Source organism: Anas acuta, chromosome 7, assembly GCF_963932015.1.
Source record: "Anas acuta chromosome 7, bAnaAcu1.1, whole genome shotgun sequence".
Taxonomy (NCBI): Eukaryota; Metazoa; Chordata; class Aves; order Anseriformes; family Anatidae; genus Anas; species Anas acuta.
In genome coordinates this window covers 9,451,496-9,475,843 of record NC_088985.1, presented here as the reverse complement: position 1 = coordinate 9,475,843, position 24,348 = coordinate 9,451,496, and the positions used below count along the sequence as shown (strand labels likewise).

At 36.8% G+C, this 24,348-nt stretch overlaps 1 protein-coding gene across 12 annotated transcripts in view; it reads left to right on the top strand.

Moving 5' to 3' along the window:
* GRID1 (glutamate ionotropic receptor delta type subunit 1) overlaps window positions 1-24,348 on the top strand; it is a 583,553-nt gene that overhangs the window by 460,329 nt on the left and 98,876 nt on the right. For 10 of the 12 annotated variants that reach the window (XM_068688379.1, XM_068688377.1, XM_068688380.1 and 7 more), the window contains 3 exons: window positions 232-285; window positions 13,699-13,752; window positions 13,994-14,167. In XM_068688379.1, the coding sequence (XP_068544480.1) occupies window positions 232-285; window positions 13,699-13,752; window positions 13,994-14,167 (282 nt within the window). The remainder of the gene's footprint in view (window positions 1-231; window positions 286-13,698; window positions 13,753-13,993; window positions 14,168-24,348) is intronic. The other 2 variants (XM_068688375.1, XM_068688373.1) reach the window with 1 other exon arrangement.

The window sequence follows — 24,348 nt, the reverse complement described above, 5'->3', positions numbered from 1 at the left end:
ATACACAGTACTTTGGTTTAGATATAGAAGTCAGAGAAATGTGACTGCCACCCATAATGTACCTTTTGATCAAGTAGCAGTGAAAGAGATGGAAAAAACTGTACTGAAACAATGCCAATGGCAATGAAAGCAATCAAAATGAGCTGTTACAGTACCTTTAATGTAAGTTCTCTCTGGAATATGTTTCACATGTTTTATTTATTTTTATTATATTTCTTTTTATTTTTGTAGGCTGTGGAAACCAACCTTGCATCAAAGGATAGTCACTGGGTCTATGTAAATGAGGTAAGAAAGTCAAGAGACAACATAGCTTGTTACATTCATTCGTCACCATCTTCTGTTTCATGTGTTTTGATACACCAAACTGAGCATACCCTTTTACCATTTTTGCTTTTTGAATGGTACAAAAGGCAAACTGTGGTGCTGTAGCTTGACTGTCTCAATTGAGTTGGTATACGTTGAATACCGAAGGTAAAAATAAAGCTTCCAATATACATTGTAGAATCTGGGAGACTTTTTTTCCTTCATGTTGACCTCACCCTGATGTCTACTTTCTAAGCAGAGAATGTCTCAAATCTCAAATAAAAATATATGTATCTGTCAGAATCTCACTTTTCATTGCTATGAAAGCCTGTACTCACATACCATGAGACAAAAGAGTTGCAAGTTTAGCTTGTTAAGAATATGCAGTTACAAAATATGCGGGTTTTCTCTAGTGCAGAACTGTGTTGGTGTTTTGGCTAAGATCCAGGATAGCATAGATGTAAAATGCGAGATTTCCTCTTTGCAGCAAATGGTATCCTGTCCTGCTACTATGGTGATTTATTTTACCTTAGTACCATGATGCCCTAATGGGAATCAGTGCAAACTCATATTTATAAAGCTGTGGAAAGCTTGAAATGTTGTACCATGTATAATCATTTATAAATCAGCGATTGTTAAAGATAAATGGCACAATTTTATATAGTTTTGTTTTTAATATTGATTCATTAAAGGATAGCATGATATCTAATTTTAAAAGAGCAGTATTCACTGCTTTCGTTTTATAATTTAAATGCATAATCTCCAATTTAATAACCAATTCCTTTGTTAATTTCTCATTCCTTTCTTTGCACCTAGCTAATAATTTAGGATAGATTACTTCTAATAGTAACGGTAAATTGTACTGTGTGGCATTAGAAAAGCTCCATAATTAAGGGGGTGGAGTGGGGAGAGACTAAAATATCTGTTTGTAAAGGCTTTACAATTTTTTTTTTAGGCCTTGTTGCATTTATGTACCTCCTGATTTGTCAGCTGCAGTAATGGCCCATTACAAAATGTCAGCAAGATGCCCTGAGAGTCAATGTTTATATTCACATAAAGATAACATAGTGCATATTTCCTTAAACATTTATTGGGAGGGAGTGCTTGTGAATTTGTTATTGCTGCTGTTATTGTTTTGATGTTAAAACTCACTTCATGAAACCTGAATGTGTAACATCACAAATAAAAACCTTCAGCACTCAGGCACAAACATGTGCATACATACATACACACACAGACACAGAAGGTGTCTGCTCTTATTTTGAGAACTTCAATTTTTCTCTGTTATGGCTACAGACTGGATAGGGAGGCAAAATTCAAATCTGAAGTACAAATTAATTTTTCACAAGAAAAAGATCTCAATTTCCATGCAAGCCAACAAAGTATAGGGAACTTAATACTACAGGCACAACGTGCAATATAAATGAAATGTATTGACAAATATTAATACACATACTTATAAGTATGTCAACATGCAATTAAATTCAAATAGGTGCATAAACTTTTTCAGCTTCCTGAAACTACAGAAAATAAATCTTTACTAAAAGAGAAGGAAATGTAGATTACCCTTCCCCCTGTTGTTTTTTGTTTGTTTGTTTTAGGTCTTTGTATGCTTAGAGCTATTGTGAAAAGAAAACACTTTACACATCCACAGGGGTGTATCTGTAGAAGGTTAGATTCCTTAGGGCTTGCTTTTTATTTAATAGCGTGCATTTCCCTATACTACCAAGAAGTCAAACTGAGTATGTTGTCCACAAACGTTTCCAGCTAGTATCAATGAGGACTGCATTGTTACTTGTTGGAAAATATGCTATTCCTTGACTGGGTGTGGTTAGGCAGTGTGATTTGCAGAATGGAATTGACTTTAATTCCCAACAGCCAAATCAGCTCTTCTGATGCAGTTCTGTACCTAGCCTGCCAGGTGTAGTGCATTCAGTAAAATAATGCCAAATACATGTGATGAATGCTGATCTTGAACACCCTCTCACTATCTGCTCTGTCTCCCACCTCTCATCAAGGCCATAACTTCAAACTTAGTTGGCTATAGTAAGAACAGCTTTTTAGTACAGTATTATTCCTACAAGAATTTTATTATTAAATCTTACTTGAGTTAATCATACTTTAGTGTCTCTGCACTGATAACCAAATAAACTTTTATTATTTTTTTTATTTGTGTCTCTGTCCCATATGCCAGAACAGGAGTTAAATTTCAGAGTTTCAACTTATTTTATCACTTTAATTTTGTTATATAAGCAACACTACCAAGCTAACTTAAAACTGTATGTCTGGTAAGCTTATTACAGTGCAAATGAACAAATGTGGGCTATTAGACTTGTATTCAAATTGCAATGCTCTGCTGTCAAGAGCCCTGCATTTGTTAGTATTTAATAACCTGAGTCTCTGCTGAGGTATCCATTCAGTTTGGATGCTGCTGGTGGTGCAAAACAAGTCAGTCATCTTTGGAAAAAGGGTTGGAAGGCTGAAACATTACATGGCAAGTTTTTCTGGATAAAAGAATACATAGAGACAGGCCTTTTCAGGGAACATCATGCTCTCCTATGTCCTCTTTGAAGTCATTATTTGCCTTTCTCCTCATCTTCCAATATGTCATAACAACCATACTGTTTTAAAAATAAACTTTTGCAAGCATGTCTACTTTTCTCATTTCAAACATTTTATATTTCAAACTTGCAGAGCTGTTGAAAGTAGTGAAGATACAAGGGGAAAAAAGAAATGTACTTCTAATCACCCTACCTATTTTAGATTTTTCTTCTTCATTTTTATTTAACTAGAAATACCAAATGATTCCTTGCATTCATTTAGGTAGTGTCTGTATGTGAATTCTGAGTTAATCATGCCAAGTAGCTTTTCAGAAGCCAAAATACATGTGATTTTTAAAACACCCTCACAAAAGCAAACAACTCTTGAGAACAATGGGTAGTCCATGCTTACTGGGAGTTGCCAATAGCCAGCAATTTTGACTCTCAGGAAAATATTTTAGAACCTGTCTAGTGTTCTGCTTACCTCTGTGCTGTTTATGCCTTGATGTGTTGGTGAAGTGACCTATTGGCTTTCATAGATGCGTGTTGTTTCTTCTTGTGGCATGACACGGGATATTTCTAAGTGCTCTACAACACTACCTTCCCCCACTACTTTTTTTTTTTTTTTTCCTGTTTTTGTTGTTTCTGACATTTCTTGTTCTCCCCTTCTCTTCTCTTTTTTTTTTTTTTTTTTTCTTTTTTCCCGCATGTTCAGAGAAGATGCTGTGCACTGCCCAGGGCATATGTCTCTGGGAGAAGCACAGCAGCAATACTTGAAACTGAATTTGTATGTGGTTGTATAAGGAACAATTCCCTAGGAGTCTGCATCTCCTTTTTTTTTTTTGTTAGCAGCAGTAGTAGGTCTGGAGGTATAAACATCACTAGAAACCATGATTCCATTCTGTCATACATTTCATGGTTTAGAACTTTTCTGTGTTGCAAGGGGGAGAGAGAAGACAAAGGAAATCATTCTGCAAAACTGAACTTTGGACAAATATATATATATATACACACATATATATAAATTAAACAGGTTTGTTCATTCATATATATATGTATATGAATTCATTCTTTTTATGTATACACCAGTTAAATACACAAAAAATCAACCATTCTTCATGGAAATGAAGTGGCTACTGAATATAACTGTTCACTCAGATGAGCTGTTTTGCCATTATCAGATCCTTTCTTTCATCTTTTTCATCACTATTCAAAATTTTACTTGAAACATATTAGACATGACAGGACAGAGCACATTACTAGTTGAGATTGGAGAGAATTTCTCCTGAAGGATAGGTAGGTGTGAAGAGAGGATGTGTAGTGTTGCGTGTCCTAACCACATATACTTGCTCTGAAGCTAAGGAGCGGTGAGAGTCAGACTTGTTGAATATCTGTGTGGAAATACAAACAGATGCACTGGAGATGACTTTTGTGCATCTCTGACAGAAATGCCCAAGGGATGAGAAATAGTAGTAATGGTAGATTTTAATTTCCCAGGTAGCTGAAAAAGTAATGTTGGGGCACAGACAAGACTTCACAGTTTCTTGTGATCGACAGTGTTATCCCTTCATATTTAAAAAGTTAAGGACAATAGTCAGTTCAGATTTCATTTAGGCTATCGAGAATAGGAATAATGGACTTTGGTTAAGAGGTTCTTCCACTTGACAAATTTAGTGAAGTACTAGGGCTTTTAGAAAGGTAATATGATGAGTATGGGATGTCAGAAGAACTGTGGAGTTCTGTGAAGAGAAGACATAATAAGATATTTTGGTTCAGTAAGGATATTTTTACAGATCTTGAAATCCAAGAGGTATTCTACAAAAAAGAGTGGGAAGAAAGGTGGATAACTGAGGAGGAATGTAAAGGCATAATGAAGAAAATTATTACAAAATCAGATTGAGAAGCAAAGTGACTCATACCAGAGGTCAAAAAAGCAACAAGGAAAGGTTATATGTAGTAGAGGTAAAGTGTAATGCGATTACTGGGGAAAAGAGCAAGTGAGACTTTAATGTTTTTATTGACGTACCTGATTCTGGCTTTATAGAAAGTATTAATTGTAACCAGTCTGCTAAAAAGCAAGCAAACAAACAAACAAAAAACAAACACATGTTTTAGTAATTTACCAATTTATAAATTTATAAATTTATAAATAAATTTATAAATAAATTTACCAATTTATTTAGATAAATCTGAGGCAGTCCACCAGATGAAATCTAATATTGTCCCGAGTACATTGGCTGTGGCTACAAAATAACTAGTAAGCATCTGCTGCAGGAGCAACATGAAATCATCATGGTTAATAAACAGAATATGAATCAATACTGTTGTGGTCTTGCAAAACAATCAAATCTAGTTCTTAGATATATTACTGGAAAAATCTTTTGTAAGATAAGGAAGGCAATTATTTTGCTCTGCTTGACATCAACATGGACTTGTTGGAACCATATTGCAAGTTCTGGGCAAGACACTAAAACAAAACAAGAGGATGCAGAACAATTTTGAAAATCCAGAGAGAGCACCTAGCATGATGAAAGCTTGGTAAAATATGACCCACGAGGAAAGGCTGAAATAATTATTTTTTTTTTCCTATGAAACTCAGAAGATGAAACAAGTGTATAGCAGAACAGATATAATTAAAAGAAGAATGTGATCACGTGTTCATTCTGCAAAGATAAGGGAAATGCAATTTAATCTTCAGCAGTAAAAATTAGATAGGGTATTGGGAAATGATTTATAATCTAAATGTTGTAATGAATAGGAGCAACTTTCTCCATTACCTTCTTCCATCTCATCATCTCTATCTTCATAACATGTTCTATTTTTGTTGTTGTTCTTCATTTTTCAGCATCCTACTCACATTATCTAAGCGTGCTAAATATTTTCAGATCTCAGTTTGGAAAGACAAAGACAAGTGTATTATGAACACCACTTGGTATTACTTTTCAGATCTGCACCTTCTGTTCTAGGTTATTTTACGTACCTTTTTTTTCAGTATGTGTATGACAATGACAGTTTATACAAATAGTCGCCGTATATGCTTCTGATCAAATAATTTATTTGATAACTTTGCTGACAGACATGAAATTTATGGGAATTGTGTCTCATGTTCATTTTTCAATCAGCATGAAACTCTATCTCAAGTCTGCTGTTGAGCAAGCCAGAGCGATTGTTTGATTACTTTTTGTTAGCCAAATCCACCTCCGGGGTAGCTCCAGAGATTTGACTAAGCCAGGGATGAATGTACCATTGTATTTCTAGATATCAGTTATTTGAAATGTATATTGTGATTGTACATACTTTTGATAGAAATATACATAGTAATGAATTGCTGATGCTGTCAGTGTCATTAATATAAATGACACTGTAATTTACATAAAAATAAATTTAGTTATAAGGTGTAAAAAATAAGTCAGAAAACCAAAGGTTAGAGCTTCTACTTGACTACAGTTTTCATTTGTTGCTTTTCCATTGAACTGATTCTTGTTGGTTCAGATTAGCCCTCATCAGATCAGATGCAAAGGGGCCTTTGTTATTAACACAAAATAACCTATTATCATGCTGATTTTTCAGTGTTAGAATTAGCACATCCTCTATCACATCGAATAGCAAATGCTGAAATTCAAACAATATTCACTTCTAAATTCTCATCTGGAACTTCAGGGATTGTGGGGAGAACTGGTGGAAATTTCATGACATTAGTTCCTTACTGTGTAAATTATCAACTTATTACATGGAACTCCATAGAAAAAGTATGTACTGGGTGGAAAAAATACTCCTAATAATCAATTAACTACCCATGTGGGTAGTTGTCATGGCAAGACACTTAGAGAAAGAAGGGAGGAGTTCTTTCTAATAAAGCAAAGCTTTGTTACTTTGCAAAAACTGTATCATGCATTCTTCCACTGCATTTTTCTGTGAACCACTGTAAAGTTGCCAGAATTAAGCTTTGTAAAGGAGAAAGGAATGATAGTCTTGATTGCCCAGGTAGCCCTGATTGCCCTGCACTAGCACACGGTTTGCAACATTTGTGTGTGTTCCTGGGGACTACAGGGTGGATGATTCAATACAATTCAAGATAGAGTTTAATGCTGTGCAGGGTAGCTTGACACTAAGGCTCAGTAAGGCTTATTTCTTTATCGCTAAGAAAAAACATGTTCTGTTGTTTTTCATATTTAAAAACAAACAAAAACCAACCCAACAACCTATGCTACAGCACATGGATAGCAGAAAGGTAAGTTGTATTTGTAATTGCTCTTGCAAAATCAAAGACGCTTTTTTATAGTAAGAATATTCTAAGGCAGCCCATCTTATTGTGCTAACCTGAGCGTAATAACTAGGGCTTTTCAAATGTCTTTATTTTCTTTATATATCTTTATTTTGCCGCTTATATACAGTGCTAACCATAAATACAGATATTTAAGCATTGGGGACCAGTTTGTTGTTGATGAAAATCTGAAATATATAGCATAAGACTAAAGGAATAAAGTAGTCTACAGATTCTAAATCATAGGAAAGCAAAGTATTCAGTAGTTAGAAGATTAATTAAATTCATGTAAGCTTCAACTCCAAAATAAAACTGAAGTCTAAATAACATCCAGAAAAAATAGATGCATCTGGATATTTGCTATTTTTCAATCCATGAAAAACATTGGAATGGAAAAGTTGGAGGCAGTGAGCACTGGCAAACTACTATAGCAATTGCAACTGTAAATTATTTGGATAAATTCTTCACAACTGTGGTGAAGAACTGCACTCCTACTTGTCAGAAGTACTCAGAGTTGAGGATGAGAAGGGAGAAAAGAAATAGGAAGAAAATGCCTTGTAATTTCTGCAGGAGTAGTAATAAAATGATTTGAAAACATAAGATCACAGGTTTCATTTGTGGCAAGAAATTGTAGGAACTTAGAGTGTTAAAAGGACTTGAGGAAATCCAACCTGTGTTAAGATAATGTTATCCAAAAGGTTTGGGTAACCACATTCACTTGAACATGAGTCAAAGTTCAGAAAACAGTTCACCTTATTCTTCCTTTCTGGGCTGTTGACACATTCTGAATGATGGTGGTGGTTCTGCTAGCACCTGTATTCTAGAGCTTCAACAATTAAATAAAGCTTTCCCAAACTCAACCCAGGTGATAAGACAGAACGAAGTACAGATAAAGTTTCTGTTTTATTAATGCTTTTCCCCCTCCACTTTCAGAGCATTTGCTCAAAATGTGCTTCTTTTAATCCTTCACTGGACTTTTGCTCAATTTTCTCATGTCTGCTGTTTTATAGGTCTGTTTTCACCACCCTGTCTGTAAGAGGCAGTTTGTTATATGAGGGATGAGAAAGTGTTCCATTGTCTCTGTCCTGGTGTGACGTATTTCTTGCTTTCCATTTCTACCCTGCAGCTCCATTGCTTCTGCCAATAGTTCTCTCTCCTTTTACCACATACGACATACCTAGTATTTCTGCAGTTAGTCATCCCTTTTCTTTCAGAATCAAATGGCTTCTTGGTCATCATCCGGGCACTTCTAGAAGAAAATAATGATGTCAAGATCTCTATAAAATATTTTTCAAAGATTGAGAAAAATAAGCAGAAAATAGCATGGCAATTATCAAATAAAGTGTGTCTCAGCAAGCTACTTTATCTCTCTTTTTTCCCCAAGGGTAGCATGTAGAAAGATGTTAGGTTGTGTGTGATGAAGAGTGCCTTCCTAGTGCAGGGCTTGTAGAGTAATCTTGGGGAAACTTTTGACTTCAGAAGAAAAATCCCTTATGAATGCAGTGTTCTTCACTTTTCTTTGGATTTTTTTTTTTTTTAAATTGGCTAGAAATGCCTATGTCATGCCCTATGAGTAACCAACATTCAGACCCACAGTCTGACTGCAAATATACTGCATATAGTTATATAATAACTTTTATTTTTTTAACTTTATAACTACAACTAATTATAGTCATAACTGAAAATAGTTATGGTTTCACTTTTACTTAGGTAGAACCAGGACTGTCTGAAATTCTACTCAATCTTTCTGTCTATATGGAAGGAAGTTCCACATATTCTTTTAGAGAATCTCTGTATGTGATGATTCTGGTATTTATTCTGATAATAAGAAGATAAATCTTTTATGCATTCCTGTGCCTTACTTTGTTTGAATAAGGCAGAATTTTTAACAATACTTCAAAATGAAAGTAGGGCAAGCATTCTAAGATATGCATAATCTTTTAAAATGATACAAAAATGCACAGTTTAAAAAAAAGAATTAGAATACTAGAAAACTGGATTTTTTTAAGATCTAGCAAATTACACATTTCTTTGCAAGACTTAATAATTTACATGTCTAAATTTATTCCAGTTTTATTCCAGTAATGTATATTTACTACTTGCCCATAGAAATCTTTTGAATGCTATGGTACTACAGACTTTTTTCCCCAAAAATGTATAATTTTCTTATATGCCTGAAATATAGATGTGTGTGTATGAAACTTGACTGCATACGCACCTGCATCCTGCTCAAAGTAATTTGTAGGGTTCAGAATTTACCTAATTCTCTTGCTACTAAATTACATTGAAACAGTTTAGTCAGAAGCAAGGTTAGATGAGCATGTTGTTATGAGTTCTTTTGTCAGTGAAATACACATTAAAATCAATGGCAATTTATGTTTTGTCTAGTTTTTAATAGCTGTCATTTTGCATGCTTTTTTTTTTTTTTTTTCCCTGAGATAATTACTTTTTATTATGGAATGATGTTTTCTTAAATCAGAGGATCTTTTACTGTATAGGCACTCACTATGATTTGAGACAGACTTCTGGGCACCCACTGAAGAGTCTAACAAAAAATAAAGCTAATTCAATGAAATTATATTCCTGTAGGGATTTTTAGGGGCATTGGGCTAAAGGAAAAGAAGTGAGCCAATGTCAGATGTGTGGGAGGACAATAAGGATGGCAGTTGGGCAGGTTTGTATTAGAATGTTTTCTGTGATATGAAAAATGTCCACGACTTAAAGGATTAACCTATATATATGTGTGTGTGTATGTCTGTTCATGCAGGATGCAGGGAACGCAGAATAATGTTAAGGTTGAATAAATCTATCTACAGAGTGAGCTGTCACAAATGTCTTGAAAACTGTTTATTGTGAAGGATATTTTCTGAATTTTCAACTACTGAACAAGCATCCATTTATAGATGTATGTAATGCATTGAGAGGAGCAAGAATAATCTATTAAATAGTGTTGATCCTAATGCAAAAATTCTGCATGTATCTGCAGCTTTGTCTCCATGAGCATGCTTGTTCTCATTGCCATTCAGTTTAATCCTCCAGCTTTCTCAGGGATATTCTTTCTGGAATTCTCTTTTTGTTCTTTAAATTATTAATGCCATTAAAATTTATATTATTCTGTCATTACCTCTAAGAAAATAGAGATTGTAATGTGAAACATAATTGTCTCATTTTGCAATTTGTGTTATGATAGTTGGGCACAACTAGGGCAGATTTAAATATTCCCCTGAGCAATATAGATAGGTATTAAGAACTAACTGAAGTTCTTTTTGTGCAGATAAATAAATAGATAAATGAATTCCCCCAAGTGACCAATATAGGTTAGCAAATAGATAAATTAATGCTACAAATTCTTGAAGAGTGAACTTTGCCATTAATATGTCACATTAACAGAAAATAATATTTAAAGGAATACCTTTTCAATGTTGAGTTGGGTGGTGAGAACTAATAGTCAGATTTACACTTATGTATGCCTACCAAACTATTGAAGTGTTCCCTAAAATATTTGGTCTATCCAAAGTCTTTCCCTTAATGAAGGGGAAATACAGCATAAGGACACACATATAAGAACATCTTTTATTCCTGGGAAAAGTGCTCTCTCTTCATCCTCATTCAAGAAATTCAGTATTTACAGGCCTGACTGCAAATTGCTATTTGAGATGAAGGGCAATTTTTCTTCCTTAAAACATCCCAGAACCAAGCAAACGACACTATTAAGTAAGGATTTACCCCTGTTGAAGTAATAACATCATGGGTTCGCTAAAGTCTGAAAGTGGGCATTTAGTATGGAATTTGGTGAGGAGAGCTTGCATGGCCAAACCAATTCATAAGTACTATTTAGAAGGCAGTGTTCACACCTAGTACAGAAAGTAATTAGTGTGCTGTCTTGTGATGTGCAACGATCCATGACTAAGATTGGAAAATTGGGGTACATTTGTTTGGAAAAAAAAAAAAAAGCTCTAGGATGGTAGGATGGTTTTAAATGATTTTCTTAGTTTTCTGTTTCACATTGTGAAGAGAATTTTCCTATGATGCACAAGAAAGAAAAAAATGTAACTTTTAAACAAATAACTAGATGAGTAGAGTTTAATTATAAGATCAGTGAGAAATGTTTTTTCCTCTGTGACTTAAAACTATTTATTAAATATATGCTGTTACCCTAATGGATATAAATGTAAGAACCAACTTCACATATATTTATTTCTTCTTTCTTGGATTTCAGTTTTTTTGTTTGTTTGTTTGTTTGTTTTCTCTGTATTTATCACAGTCAACACACAGGTGACCTTTCTACATGTGACATTTAAAATTTCACGTGCTGCTAAGCCAGAACTATGGTTTTCCTATAAATGACTCCTTGGGGCCTACTGACGCCATGCAAGGTGAAGGGCTGCAGCCATGCCACTAGGCCAGGGAAGCACAGCTGGGCCGCTCTGGTGAAGGATGGTAGTCACCTGCTCCCCTCCACATTTCAGGCACTCAGCCTCACTGTCCCACTCATGAAGCCACCCCAGGTGCCCCACAATTGCTTTGTAGGTGCCCCTACAGCCACGTGGCTGTACCACCACCCTGGCTGGAGTCAGCCTGTGGTAGGCCTAGAAAGGCCTACCTGTTTCCTTCCTTGACTGTACAGTGACAAGGCTCTCCCAGACGTGTGGCACATGTTGAACTGAAGTTTTGGATGATTCATGGACTTTTTCTCAAAAGCTATCTTCTGATTCCAGTCAGTCTCAGTTTGCCAGTCAAGGGATGCAACCTAGAGGGTTATGAGTTTAAGGTATCCCGCAAACCTGTTTCCCCCTCAGACCGCGGTGGCAGAAACTTTGACATCTTTTGTGGCATTAACACCCTCAGCCCCAGAGAAGGAGAATCGAAGGCTGCTCTCTGAAGGACTCTTCTAGAGCTCAGGGGTCTCCTGCAGTGACCCCCTGCAAGGCAACAGGCAAAGCCCTGAATTTTCTATTAAGACTCAAAATCTTTGGCTTCTTTTGGAATATATTTATTTCTGTTTTTCAGCACCAGTTGGTCTATCATTAATACAACGAATGTTACCCTCTATGAAGTTAAAAATTCATGTTCCCAAAAAATGATGGGAAAATCAGCAAAGAAAAACTAAATTGAGCCAAAGTTACAATGCTAGTCAACCGTAACAAGTAATTATAACAACCCCACGGTCATTTCACTCACAGCTTGACAGAGCAAATGGCAATAAAATAAAATATTTTTTCTTGAATGTTAAAAGTACAGAGTCAAGTTCACTTTTGCTGATGACACATCACAAGGTGTGGGCTGTGGTGACAAAACGGAGAAGTACAGCAATATGAATTGTTGGCAGCCTTCTGAGAGAGGCCCTGTGCGACCTTGGCAGTGGGGTGGCCCAGATCTGCAGATTGCAGACAACCTGTGCTTGAGATGGGCTGATGTGACTTGCAAAGCTGCTGGTGGCAGTGATATGGAGCTTGGATGTCAAGCAGTTCCTCAAGAAGGGTGCGCCTGAGGGAATGAATGCAGTCTGGTGCAACCGCCTGTCATTTCCCATGGTGAGCTCCTGGTAGGAAATAGCCATCGCAAGCTGTACCACTGTTATGATTTCAAGATCAGCTAAGACCATGATTTTCAAACTATTTGTTCCTAGGGTAAAATTACAGGGTTTGTTTAGATACAGAATACATAAAAGCATGTGGTTGAGTTGGCTTCAATTGCAATGTAAGGGCAGTAAGTAGATGCACGCTCTGTCCATGACCTTGAGGTTTCCTTATATCTTTCTATGATTCTGCAGACAAAAAAAAATACTACAGATCATACAAAAGGAGGGCTGTGAAGATGGTGAAAGGTCTAGAGAGCAAGATGTATGAGGAGCAGCTGAGGGCCCTTGGTTTGTTCAGTCCGGAGCAGAGCAGGCTGAGGGGAGGCCTCATGGCGGCCTGCAGCTCCCTCACGAGGGGAGCGGAGGGGCAGGCGCTGATCTCTGCTCTCTGGGGACAGTGACAGGACCCGAGGGAATGGCATGGAGCTGGGATAGGGGAGGGTGTCAGGAAAAGGTCCCTCTGAGAGGAGGCTGGGTGTCAGGAAAAGGTTCTTCACAGAGAGGGTGGTCAGGCACTGGAACAGGCTCCCCAGGGAAGCCATCACTGCACCAAGCCTGTCAGAGTTCAAGAAGCATTTGGGCGAGGCTCGCACATGTATGGTCTGATTTTGGGTGGTCCTGTGTGAACCAGGAGTTGGACTTGATGGTCCTTGTTGGGTCCCTTCCAACTCAGGGTATTCTAAGATTCTATTTATCCTATATTATTCTGTACGCAGAAATTCACATTCGTATGTGTCAATCCCTACCATAAACTTTCACATATTTTTGATTTCATAACCTCAGAAGTCTTCCCTGAGTCATTATTATAAGGATTAGTCTGAATAATTTACTGTTTTTATAGGAAAAGTATTATCTTGCAACATTCTCAGATGTAGGGGCCCTATTTCCTAAAGATGGTAATGTTTTCTATTTGTTGTTTTGGTCTGAGTATGTAGTAAGGTTCTATTTTGTTAAACCAACATTCTTTCTGTATACATTTTGTTTGAAGACTTTTCTTGTTTTTTACTTAGAAACCTATTGAGACCATCTTGGTGCTTCTCTGTGAGGAACTACCTCCACAATATGTTAGTATTGCCAAAATAGATGGTACTGTGTTAAGCTGTTTTCTTTTGTTTCAGATGATTCATTTAAAAAATGCTGTTATTAAACAAAAAATATGAACATTTGTCCTAAACAAAACACACACATCTGTAACTTTTTTTTTCTTCCACTGTTCATTTAAAAACATTTATCAAATAATAAAAGATAAATATAAAATGTCTAGGCAGGTATATATTTTTAAAAGACTGTTTTCTCCATTCACAGGAAATCACTGATAATGAAATATTAGAGTTGGTACATAGTGCTCTGGGGAGGATGACAGTTATCCGGCAAATTTTCCCGCTCTCAAGAGACAACAATCAGAGGTGCATGAGGAACAATCACCGGATATCGTCACTGCTGTGCGATCCCCAAGAAGGCTATCTTCAAATGCTGCAGGTCAGTAGCTGTGCCCAGCAGAGAAGTCCGTTTTAGGAGTTTGACATGAGATAGTTTTCTATGACTGAATTACCTCAGAGGAAGAATAAAATTAATGCAGACAAATCTGCATATAACTTCTAATCAGCTTTTCCTGACTTAATTCTTTATTTCCCAGAAATGAGTGCCTTAGATACGATCTTATATCCATTAAGTACTAGAAAGCAGCTGCACTAACTCAGAGGTGGTTTTGGATATGTCATGCTTTAACAATTCTCTTTATATGTGGGAAAAAAAAAAAAAAAAGAAAAGGTTGTGCTGTGCCATTATAGTATTGTGGTATCACAATCATATTTATGCCTATTAGACATCTGATGTGAAAGAGTTAATCTGGGAGGATAACAACTTTGTTCAGTATTAGACTGTGGAGCATTTCGTATTTAGTTAAATGGACTGAATCCACCTGATGTGCTCAATCTGTCCCATTTCAGTAGTCTCAGAAGTCTCTCACAGGTGATGATTGTTTGAGCATGTGAAACAGACACTGCTGGTTTGAGTTCCAGATCTTGGTAATAGGTTTGACTTTGGTGCAGGCACTATGTCAAGATTTCTTGGTAATTTGTCCCAGTTATTAGAATTTTTCTCGTATTAATTTCAGCTTAAGCCTAGTTTTAGTAGCTATTTCCAACGATAATGCAAGAATTTTTAATAGGGTCTTAGGCTTTTGATAGGACTCTCTGTGTTTCTAGTTTACTTTAGTTATGGCTAAGAATTTTGTCTGTAGTACTTTTTTAAGCTGCTGGATATAACTGAAAACTTTAGTAAGATTGAGCGTACAAGCTTGGTGACAGCCTTTTTATTTTAAGTTTGATCTCAACCCAAGATGGTGTGCGTACACAAATGTCAAACTTGTGAGTTGGGAAGAATGGGTACTGTGTGTGAGGGTGAGTCTATTTAGGGCTTGGTTAGACTGTGGGGAAGAGGCTGTCTGCAGTCTGGGCTTCTGCAGCATGGTCAGGAAAAGGGCTCTTCCCAGGGGTTAACTCACTCTCTGGTTTGGAAGAGCTTCTGCAGAGCAAGGTGTGAGGCTTACAGGAAATCAGGAGAGGAAGGGAGAGAGATGCATAGGGAGAAGTGTTTTTTTGTTTGTTTGTTTTTTTTTAGGTAACATGGATGCAGATGTGTGTTGTACTTGTTTGGGCCCTACTAAAAAAGGTTTTAGCTGTAGGAACTGAAACCTTTAAGGAAGGGCATTTCCTCCTTAAAGAGAACCTCTGCCTGACTCAGGTCAGAGTGGTTTTGGGAGCAGACTTTAGGAAATGCCCATAACATGCACTGTCTCTCTGAGCACTGGTCTGCTCTTTCTGTGTAGGGAAAGTCTCTGCTTATCTTGGTATTTGAAAGAAAAAGACACGTTTGATCTTTGTTAGCAACTTTGAGGTATACTGTAATGAGAACAAAGGCCACTCGTTTCAGAGGATCAAAGCAATTTCTAGCATGTTGAAAAAATTATCTATCCTGCACCAACAAATCACTCACTGGGGAACAATCTTGCATTATGACAGGATTCTGAGTATTTCTGTCTATGCTGGTTTATGCATAATGTAATTCAGAGACTCATCTGAAGGGCTGGCAGACACCTCTCTGAGGAAGTTATTTGCTAAACCAGTAATTGGTTTGCTAGCATGAATAGCCTCACGCCCTATTACTGAAGTTCACTGACAAAGGACTCTTTAGGAATCTAAATACTCTTCCTACTGCTTCACAAGTGTGGGTTTTGAGAAGCAAAACATCTTCAGCATTCAGATTTTCTGTCCTTCGGAAATATTATACTGCCTTAAAAACAGTTATTAAGAGAATGGAACAGTAATGTTATTCTTTACCCATTAGTTCCTTCTCAAGGAACTTAGAAACAAGAAAGGTGCAGAGGTATATAGTTAATATTGTGGAACTTGATTCCATAACTTTCACATCCAGCTACACTGAAAAGGAATACTAAGAAAAATGAAGGACAGTATTCACTATTACCAGTCTCTCAGATTAACCACACTCAATAATCTTATGTTATTTTTAAGTTTCTACAAGTTGAATATAGGATGTTTTTATCATACACTGCTATATCTAAAGCATATCTGCATTTTTTCATAGACTTTGCCAAAACATCTTATGTAACACCTTGTGGGTATAGAGCTCATATTCATTTCTAAGTATGACTGGCCTATTATTAATGGTCCTGCAATTCAGGTACTTCCAATCTTCTGTTTCCCTTTTCTTGCTTAAAAAATTGTTTTGACCTTTTGCTGTAAAGAAGTACATCACTAAATTACCCCTGTTACCAGAGGCTGCAGTAGCTCCTAGCTCTGTGTCGGGCTGTATGAATCCACCAGAGGCACTGACCGCCTGCTGGCACTGAGTCCTTGCATTGCTTTGAAGTAGTTTGATTAACACCACAGTTTGGAAATCCCTGGCTCATGTTCCCTTGGGCAATTTCATATTAATAATTCTTTGTTGTCAAGGTTACTTACCAGCTATTGTTGGTTAATTATTTATTTAATGACTTTGAAGAAGAATAAGCTGATCTCTGTCAGCCTCTAGCTGTAACATTTTATAGGGGAGAATTCAGCTTTTTTTAACAAGCTAGTAAAGAAAGAAACATTTACATCATGGATTATTAACTTTGTTCTGGCTAAATTAATGAAAATCTTGTTGGCATGGTTTTGTTCTCAGTGTCTTTACTACCACATCCTGGAAAGTTGTTTTTCAGTGGGTGATCATCCCAGTTTGGCATTCTGACAAGGCTTTTAAAGATCAGGCTGTTCTGCAAGCTCATCCAAAAACTCATCTGTTCTGAATGTTTTGTGGAAATCCAATCTTACTCCATCAACCCACTTGTCAAAATTTTGCTCATACCCTTATTTCTTGCACATATAATACGCCCAGCTGAGTTTCTGCTTCAACTGGAGAAAAGTATTTATAAGGTTTTCTGTCTGGGTCATTTTATTTGAATTCACAGGACTATATTAATCTTGGTCTTATTCTTCATAAATGATTTTCTGTGTCCATCTCTTCTACTTTTTATTAAGTGTAGCACTTGTTGTCTTCCACTGATGATGAGTATCGTGTGGTTTGGGCCATCAGCATTGTCAGTATTGCCTTGTCTGGAGAAAGAATACTGAGGCATGTTGCGATTTAAAGACTAATCCAGTTAATCCTCTATGCCTTGTATGTATGTATTCCTATGCGGCATTTGAATGTGTTTGGCAAGATAACTACTATTAAACTGTTAAGATGACTTCAGACATAGTTTTTATACATTCAATTTTAAGAATTTGAATGCAGAATCTTCTTTTCAAACTTTCTTTTTGAACATTAGCTTTGGAGCTTGTCTACAGACTTAATTTTTGACAAAGATACGTTTACGTTTTGTGTTTTTTATGGTTACGTTTTTATGGTTGTTTTTTTTTGTTGTTGTTGTTTGTTTGTTTGTTTTGTTTTGTTTTATGGTTACGTTTTTAAGGAAATATTTCTCTTTAGAAAAGTGATTTCCTTTACAGTTTCCTTCTTCCCTTATTTACTATTTAGACAGTTGATAAATTCAATCTATGTGAGAGCCACATAGGTTGTAAGTATGTAAAACACATTACAGGAATGCAGGATATCTGGAGTTATTTAGCATGGTCTGAATATATATAGTAAGATTAGAAAAGCAAAAAGAAGAAAACTCCAGCAAACTGTGTCACAAAAATAAGTTATTCCTCAAAGGATTCAGAGTCCCGCCTCTCTACTGAAGAACTATTCCAGGCATTGCTTTGACGTATTTAAAGAGAAGATGTTAAGAAGTGTGAGAGGGTATTCCTTGAAACATCATCTCTTCTTTCCATGTAAAAACTTCATCCGCTGAAGACTAGACCATCAGACAACTTTGTAGGCATCTCTTAGCAGTTGCTTCTTCAGAGCTACATTTTTGTTTTTGAACTGTTTTCCTTTCAGGAATTGCTGCGATTTAGCCACTATGCATGGAGGTGTTTGTTTGTTTGTTTCCCAGTGTTTGGCTTCATAAACTTAAGGGCCTGATCCTGCAATTTTATCCGACAAAATAGCCTGACTGTCGTTTGACCTATTTATACTGCTGTTATCACACAACTGTTAAGTGCTACTGGGAGCAATAAATATTGATTGAGCCCTATTAAAAAATATACTTTCTGTCATAAAGGATTAATGAGCCACATTTTTCTTTTCATTATAAACATATATTTGCATGTCTCTTTAGCAAAGCTTAGTTTGGACTATTGGCCAGATGTTCAATCACAGTAGAAGCTGTTTTCTTAGCACTGCATGAATGAAAATTAGTCTTGAACTGACTTCAGCACCCATTGCATGGGATATCTTTTTCTCAAACCCTATAGCATGTCTTTAGGTGTGTTAGCAGAAGTATGGGCTTAAAAAAATAATATTTTTTTAAAAAAAGGACACCCTCCCTCTGACCAAGTGCAATTTTGTGACAGCCTGAAGGTTTGAACGTGTGGTGGTTTTGCCCTGCTGGGCAGCTAAACTCCACATAGCCACTCCCTCACTCTCTGTCCTCAAAGGATGAGGGGAAGAAAGAAATTACTGTTTTCCAAGCTCAAGGGTTGAGATAAGGACAAGGAGATCACTCACCAATTACTGTCATGGGCAGAACAAACTCAATGTAGGGTGATTAATCTAATTTATTGACTATTGCTGGCAGACTAGAACAGTAAGAAATTAAAAGCAAACTAGGAACACCTTCCCCCCCATCCACTCTCTTCTACCTCCTCCCCCTGAGCAACACAAGGAACCCATATTTGTTTATATATGATGGAGGGTAAAATTATCATCGTACACTCTATTTTTCCAATTCTAGTATTACCTCCTGTCCTGCTGTCTGACTCTGTTGTTCTCAGTATGCCTTATCAAATGTCTCCCTGGACAGTGAGTGTTGGCTGTGCCAAATTCTTGAGATGTCTGGGGAACAAAGCCAATGTCCTTCAGCTGACAAGTTTGAGTTTTACACTGTAATCCAGGCCTTAGTGCTAACATGTTGTTAGAAAACATATTGAGTATGAAAACACATATGATTAAGAGAAATACTCATAGTAGCTAGCTGAAGGACAGTGAACATTCCAAGAACAGAAACTGTATGTAAGGAGAAGAGTGGTGTGAGATAGATAACTCAGTAAAAAGGAGAAAATTAAAAAAGAAGTAAAGAATGTTTATTATTTATTAAAAAAAAAAAGAAGAAAAGAAAAATTCTAATAGTGTAGGCTTCCAAAGGAATCTTCAAAAGCCCCATTGTTTGACACTTAAAACTAAACAAAACTGGACAAATCACTAAATAATATGCCAGTTAATTTCCTTAACATTGGAGGGCTTGACTAAATATACTACTGTGGTCTGTTTTTCTGTCGTTTCATGAAAATTTTATTCAGGCTTCTGTTTGCCTCAATGATAATAAATAGCCCTTTGGAAGTTTAAAGCTGACATTTGAGTCTTTAATGAAAGTTTGCTTTTTGACTCTGGTTTTCTCATGAATGCCAGACTGCCGGCTGTGATTTTGTTCTCCATGAGCAGCAAAGCATGGATTTAAAACAGGCATTCACACAAAGTCTACAATGGGCTCTGCAAACTAATTTAAGAAAACAAAATGGGTCAAGTTGTTAGTGTCTCTGTCCTAACAATATCCTTGTGAGTGTGCTGTTATACCATAAGTAATCAAACTGTTGATCTTTACTACTCGTAGCAAGATGCATCCTGTCATTAGAGACATGAGTGCCTAACTATGTTTGTCAGTACTTGAACTCTGAAAGCTGAAACACAGTTTTAGCGCGTGCTGATGTGTGCATACGCAAACACAATGATATCACTCCCCAGGCGGTGAGCATTTCTGCTGCTGGCAGGCTGTGCTCAGTCTGAGCTCATCTTCCATCTGCTTCATCCTTGGAACTGACTGCTGTGGCCACTCACAGGGTGATTTTGGCAGCAGCAGGATACAGATGCAGAGTTTGGGAGTAAGTTTTTGAAGCAGTGACATCTGGGTGCCTGCTTGTCTTCCCAGCTGATTTCTTCAGTGCTCTTGTCTGGCTGGACTTCTGTCTCTGCTGGTAACTCAGAAGTTGGGGTCAGTCTTTGTGGCTTGCTGTTCTTCCCCGAAGAGCACTTGCCTGTGATTAGGGCTTTTGAAGGAGCTAAAAGCAATCTTCATATTTAACTTTAAATTCACTCTGGAAAATCTTGCAGAATTCACATGGAAACCTCTTTAAAATCACATTTAGTAATGTAAATAGGGAAAGATTTCCATTCTCATACTGAAAATTTCTGCTCTGTTCGACTAATTCATGGCAGCTCTTTTCTTCATCGTGAAATAAAGGTTCCCAATAGGATCCAAAATGTTCCTGAAGTAATTTCTAGAATATATAGCAGAACATACCTAAAGTTACTCACGTACAGAGCAAACTCTTTCATATATTTGTAAAACAGTCAACATCATTCTTATAGCAGATAGGTCAGAAAGCATTTAGTAATATTACTTCTAGCTCTTACAACTCTCAGCAATCAAGTGAAGGAGGAACTGAAAATTATAGTTTCTTTCTCCAAACAGGACAGAAATGAAACACTTTGTTCTACTCTAGGAATTTTTGTTATATCAAGGGGCATCCCTGCAGGCAGATACATGTCTGTTCCTCCTCTGCTCCCCCTGAGAATATGTAAGTAAGGGAAATAAGAAACGCTACAGAGCTTGGAAAACCCAAAGGAGTCAAATCCATGGACTTATTTTTTCTTCTCCCTTGCTTTGCTATCAATTCTGAATAGCTGCTTGAAGACTGATTTTCAAATTTACTGTTTTCTTATGTCACAGACAGCACTGGTGGAAACAGGGCATAGCTGATCCCTTGGTTGTTTCACAAATTCCTTCATGGGTCATTTTTATATGCAGGTAGGGTTTGAAAGCCGGAAATTGAAATATGTGTGCACTTGCAGTAACAAGTGCATACAGGCTTTGTCCAATCAACCCTTTTTCATTTTGCAAAATGAGTATTCAGGAAATTGTAGCAAACTTGTGATATTGTGGAGAGACTTTGTGGAAAACATTTTTCTTCTACAGTAGTCTTCTAGTCTGGAGAAGAGAAGGCTGGGAGGCAACCTCACTGCTCTCTGCAACTCCCTGAGGAAGGGAAGCACAGAGGGAGGTGCTGGTCTCTACTCCCTGGTCACCGATGGCAAACCTGAAGCAAGGGAGGCTCAGACTGAACATTAGGAAAAAATTCTTTACCACGAAGGTGGTTAAACAGTGGTACAGGCTTCCCAGCAAGATGGATGGTGCCCTGTTCCTGTAAATGTTAACAGGTATTTGGACAATGCCTCAGTAACATGCTGTAACTTTTGGTGAGCCTCCAAGTGGTCAGGCAATTGGACTTGGTAATCTTTGACAATCCCTTCCAACTGAACTATTTTAGTCTAGTCTGTTCTAAAATACAGTGACTGATGGTGCTATTGAAAGAGATTTAAGTGTTCAACTTAGTAGGAGCATGTTGTGAGCAAGGTTATTATGACTACCTTGCTTTGAAGAAGCAGTGAAAGCCTGTGGAATTGTTGCTGTATTAAATAGAATATCATAGAAAATAAAGGAAATTATTGTAGCACTGGATTTAATGTGAGATCAGGCCAGAATCCGTGTCTTGAATTCAGTAACATTTTTCTACACAAAAATATATACATAGTAATGAATTCAGGCAGAAAGTAGATTTGAAGGATGCTCCTGTTCAGCTGTGCTCTTACAAAACTACTCAGGCATCAGATTAGAACTGGAACCATAATTCTGTTTGTATTCTAAAAAGAATTCTTAATTATGTGAATAAAATTCAACTTTTCCATTGGACGTTGACCCATCAGTGAGCAATGGGTAAAATAAAAATTAAAACTTACAAATGCATGCATGTCAGTATTGACTAATACTTAGAGTATGATTATATGAGAAAAAGTACTTTGTTGATACTAAATAGTACCATATACTAATTTTTGCAGTGGAACTGGAGTGGCAAAATACCAGTGGATCAGTGTGCACAGCATGATGCGCAGAGTAGTCTTTCCATGACAAAAAATAGTAACTTGCTGTGTCCCCTGCAAAATTTATTTCTTCCTTGCTGCATAGATTCATGACAGAAGGAAGGAGGTAGTATGAAACTCCTCTTGTGCAGACCCTTTCGTGCTGTCACTTATTTTATATCATTCTTTCAGATGAAGAAAAGAAAACAATAGTGAAACAAAATCCATTATGGGACTAACTAAAATATACGGGCTAGGTTGGTAAACAAGTAGGTTGGCACCCATGTCACCCTTGTTCCCCTCCTCAAAAGCAGGAAACTCACCCCAAAAGTCCCCACCAAGAGACCAATAGGTATCACACAAGTGTGGTGTTGCTTGTGGTAGGTGGTGTAGTATCTCAGGGCTGATGGGGCTTGGACCCAATGAGCTCTTGAGGTCCCTTCCAACCCCTATAATTCTGTGTGTGATTCTGTGTGAAGTGATTGTTTTGTTTTGCTATACAGCATGGAGTATTTGAGTTGCATGCAAGGTCGCTAAAATAGTCAAAAATATGTCAAAAATATCTCTCAAGCTTTTAGTACATTATACACGGATAATTGTATCATAAAAAGTAGATAAGAAAAGGAAAGCACTGCACCCAAGTTCATCATGTATTTTACCTTAAAACTCTCTACTGGCAAACTGTTTTCAGGAATGAGGCTCCATTTTCCCAGAGCTGGAAAAGAACAGTGTCAAACTGTGAAAATACAAAGCATTTCTGCTTTGTGGCTGTTCCACAGCAAATTGACAATAAGTTGTCAGTTAAAAGGGTGGGTTTAATCAAATTCAGTGGGAGTGAAGAGGATCCTGTTTCTAATAGCATGTAAGAAACCTCATTTTTCCTTATATGTAAAATGTACTTCTAAGCAAGTTTTTTTTTGTTGTTATTGTTGTTGTTTTTGATTGTTTAGTGGAGACTAGAAGAGGAAAAGTGCCCTATTGAATAATAAGGATGTGCTTGGTTGCTTTATTTGAAAGTTGTTTGGAAAATATCTGTGGAATAGGGAGACAAATGCAGTAGAGCAAAAGAGACTTAACAAAACTAGCAGCTTACTTGCTGGAGCTCATATTAACTCTTTAAGTACATACTTTTCTTAAAAAGAGGAGATCTGGAAATTAGCTGCTTTGGAAACTCTTTGAAAAGGAAAAGGACTAACAAGAGCAAGTGGTGAATATAAGGAATGTGGGCTTTTTTTTTTTTTCCTTTTTTTTTTTTTCCCATTAAGGCTAGAGAGAAAAGGAAGGCAAGATGATGACATTAAAAGTAGCTATACCAAGCGGGTGAGATTCTCAGTGATAGTATTTCGTGGGTTTTGCATTAAGATCCCTGTTTGTGTATAGTCACTTAAATAGGTGGGTATCCTCAATATTTTTGTGTGTATTTTCTTCCTGTTGCAATTGTTCCAAAGTGAATTTTTGTTTACAAATTTGTTAAGATATTTGGGTCAGATTAATTTATGCCAGAAAACTTCCCAAAGTTCTCAATTTATGTTGATCTCCAGATTACATGGAACATTTTATGTCTTAACATTAGGATCTTAACACAGTATCAGAAGTTTACTTTTAGACACTGATGCAACAGTATTATGTGTTTAAGCTTTACAGCTGAGTGATGTTTTATAGGAAGTATCCATCTGCAATAAGTTCAACAGGCACCATCATCTGTGGTGAATTAGAGAAATCCAAATGCTTAGTGGCAAATTCATGGATCGCCAGGGCTAAAGCTAGATGCATATCAAAAAAAAAAACAAAGAATAAAAAACATGTCTGGCACATAATGTTACCTGGTAGTTTGAGTTTAGTAAAGAGTAAATCGAGACCCCCTGAATCTGTGCATTGGTTTGAAGAGTGTCTGTAAATGCTGCAAACAGGTGGAGAGCACCTATTCATTTTTTTTTTTTTTTCCAAACACCATCTCCTTGACAACTTCCACTGCTAAATTTTTACCACCTACAGTGGATACTGCCACATGTCAAAGATCTGATTTTGTATCCATGGCTGTTTCTTGGTTTGGAAAATTCTGGAAAAGGAATGCTTGGATGTTACTAGTACGTTGTTCTTACTAGAAACTTTGTTGTCAATTATTGCTGCTGTTATCT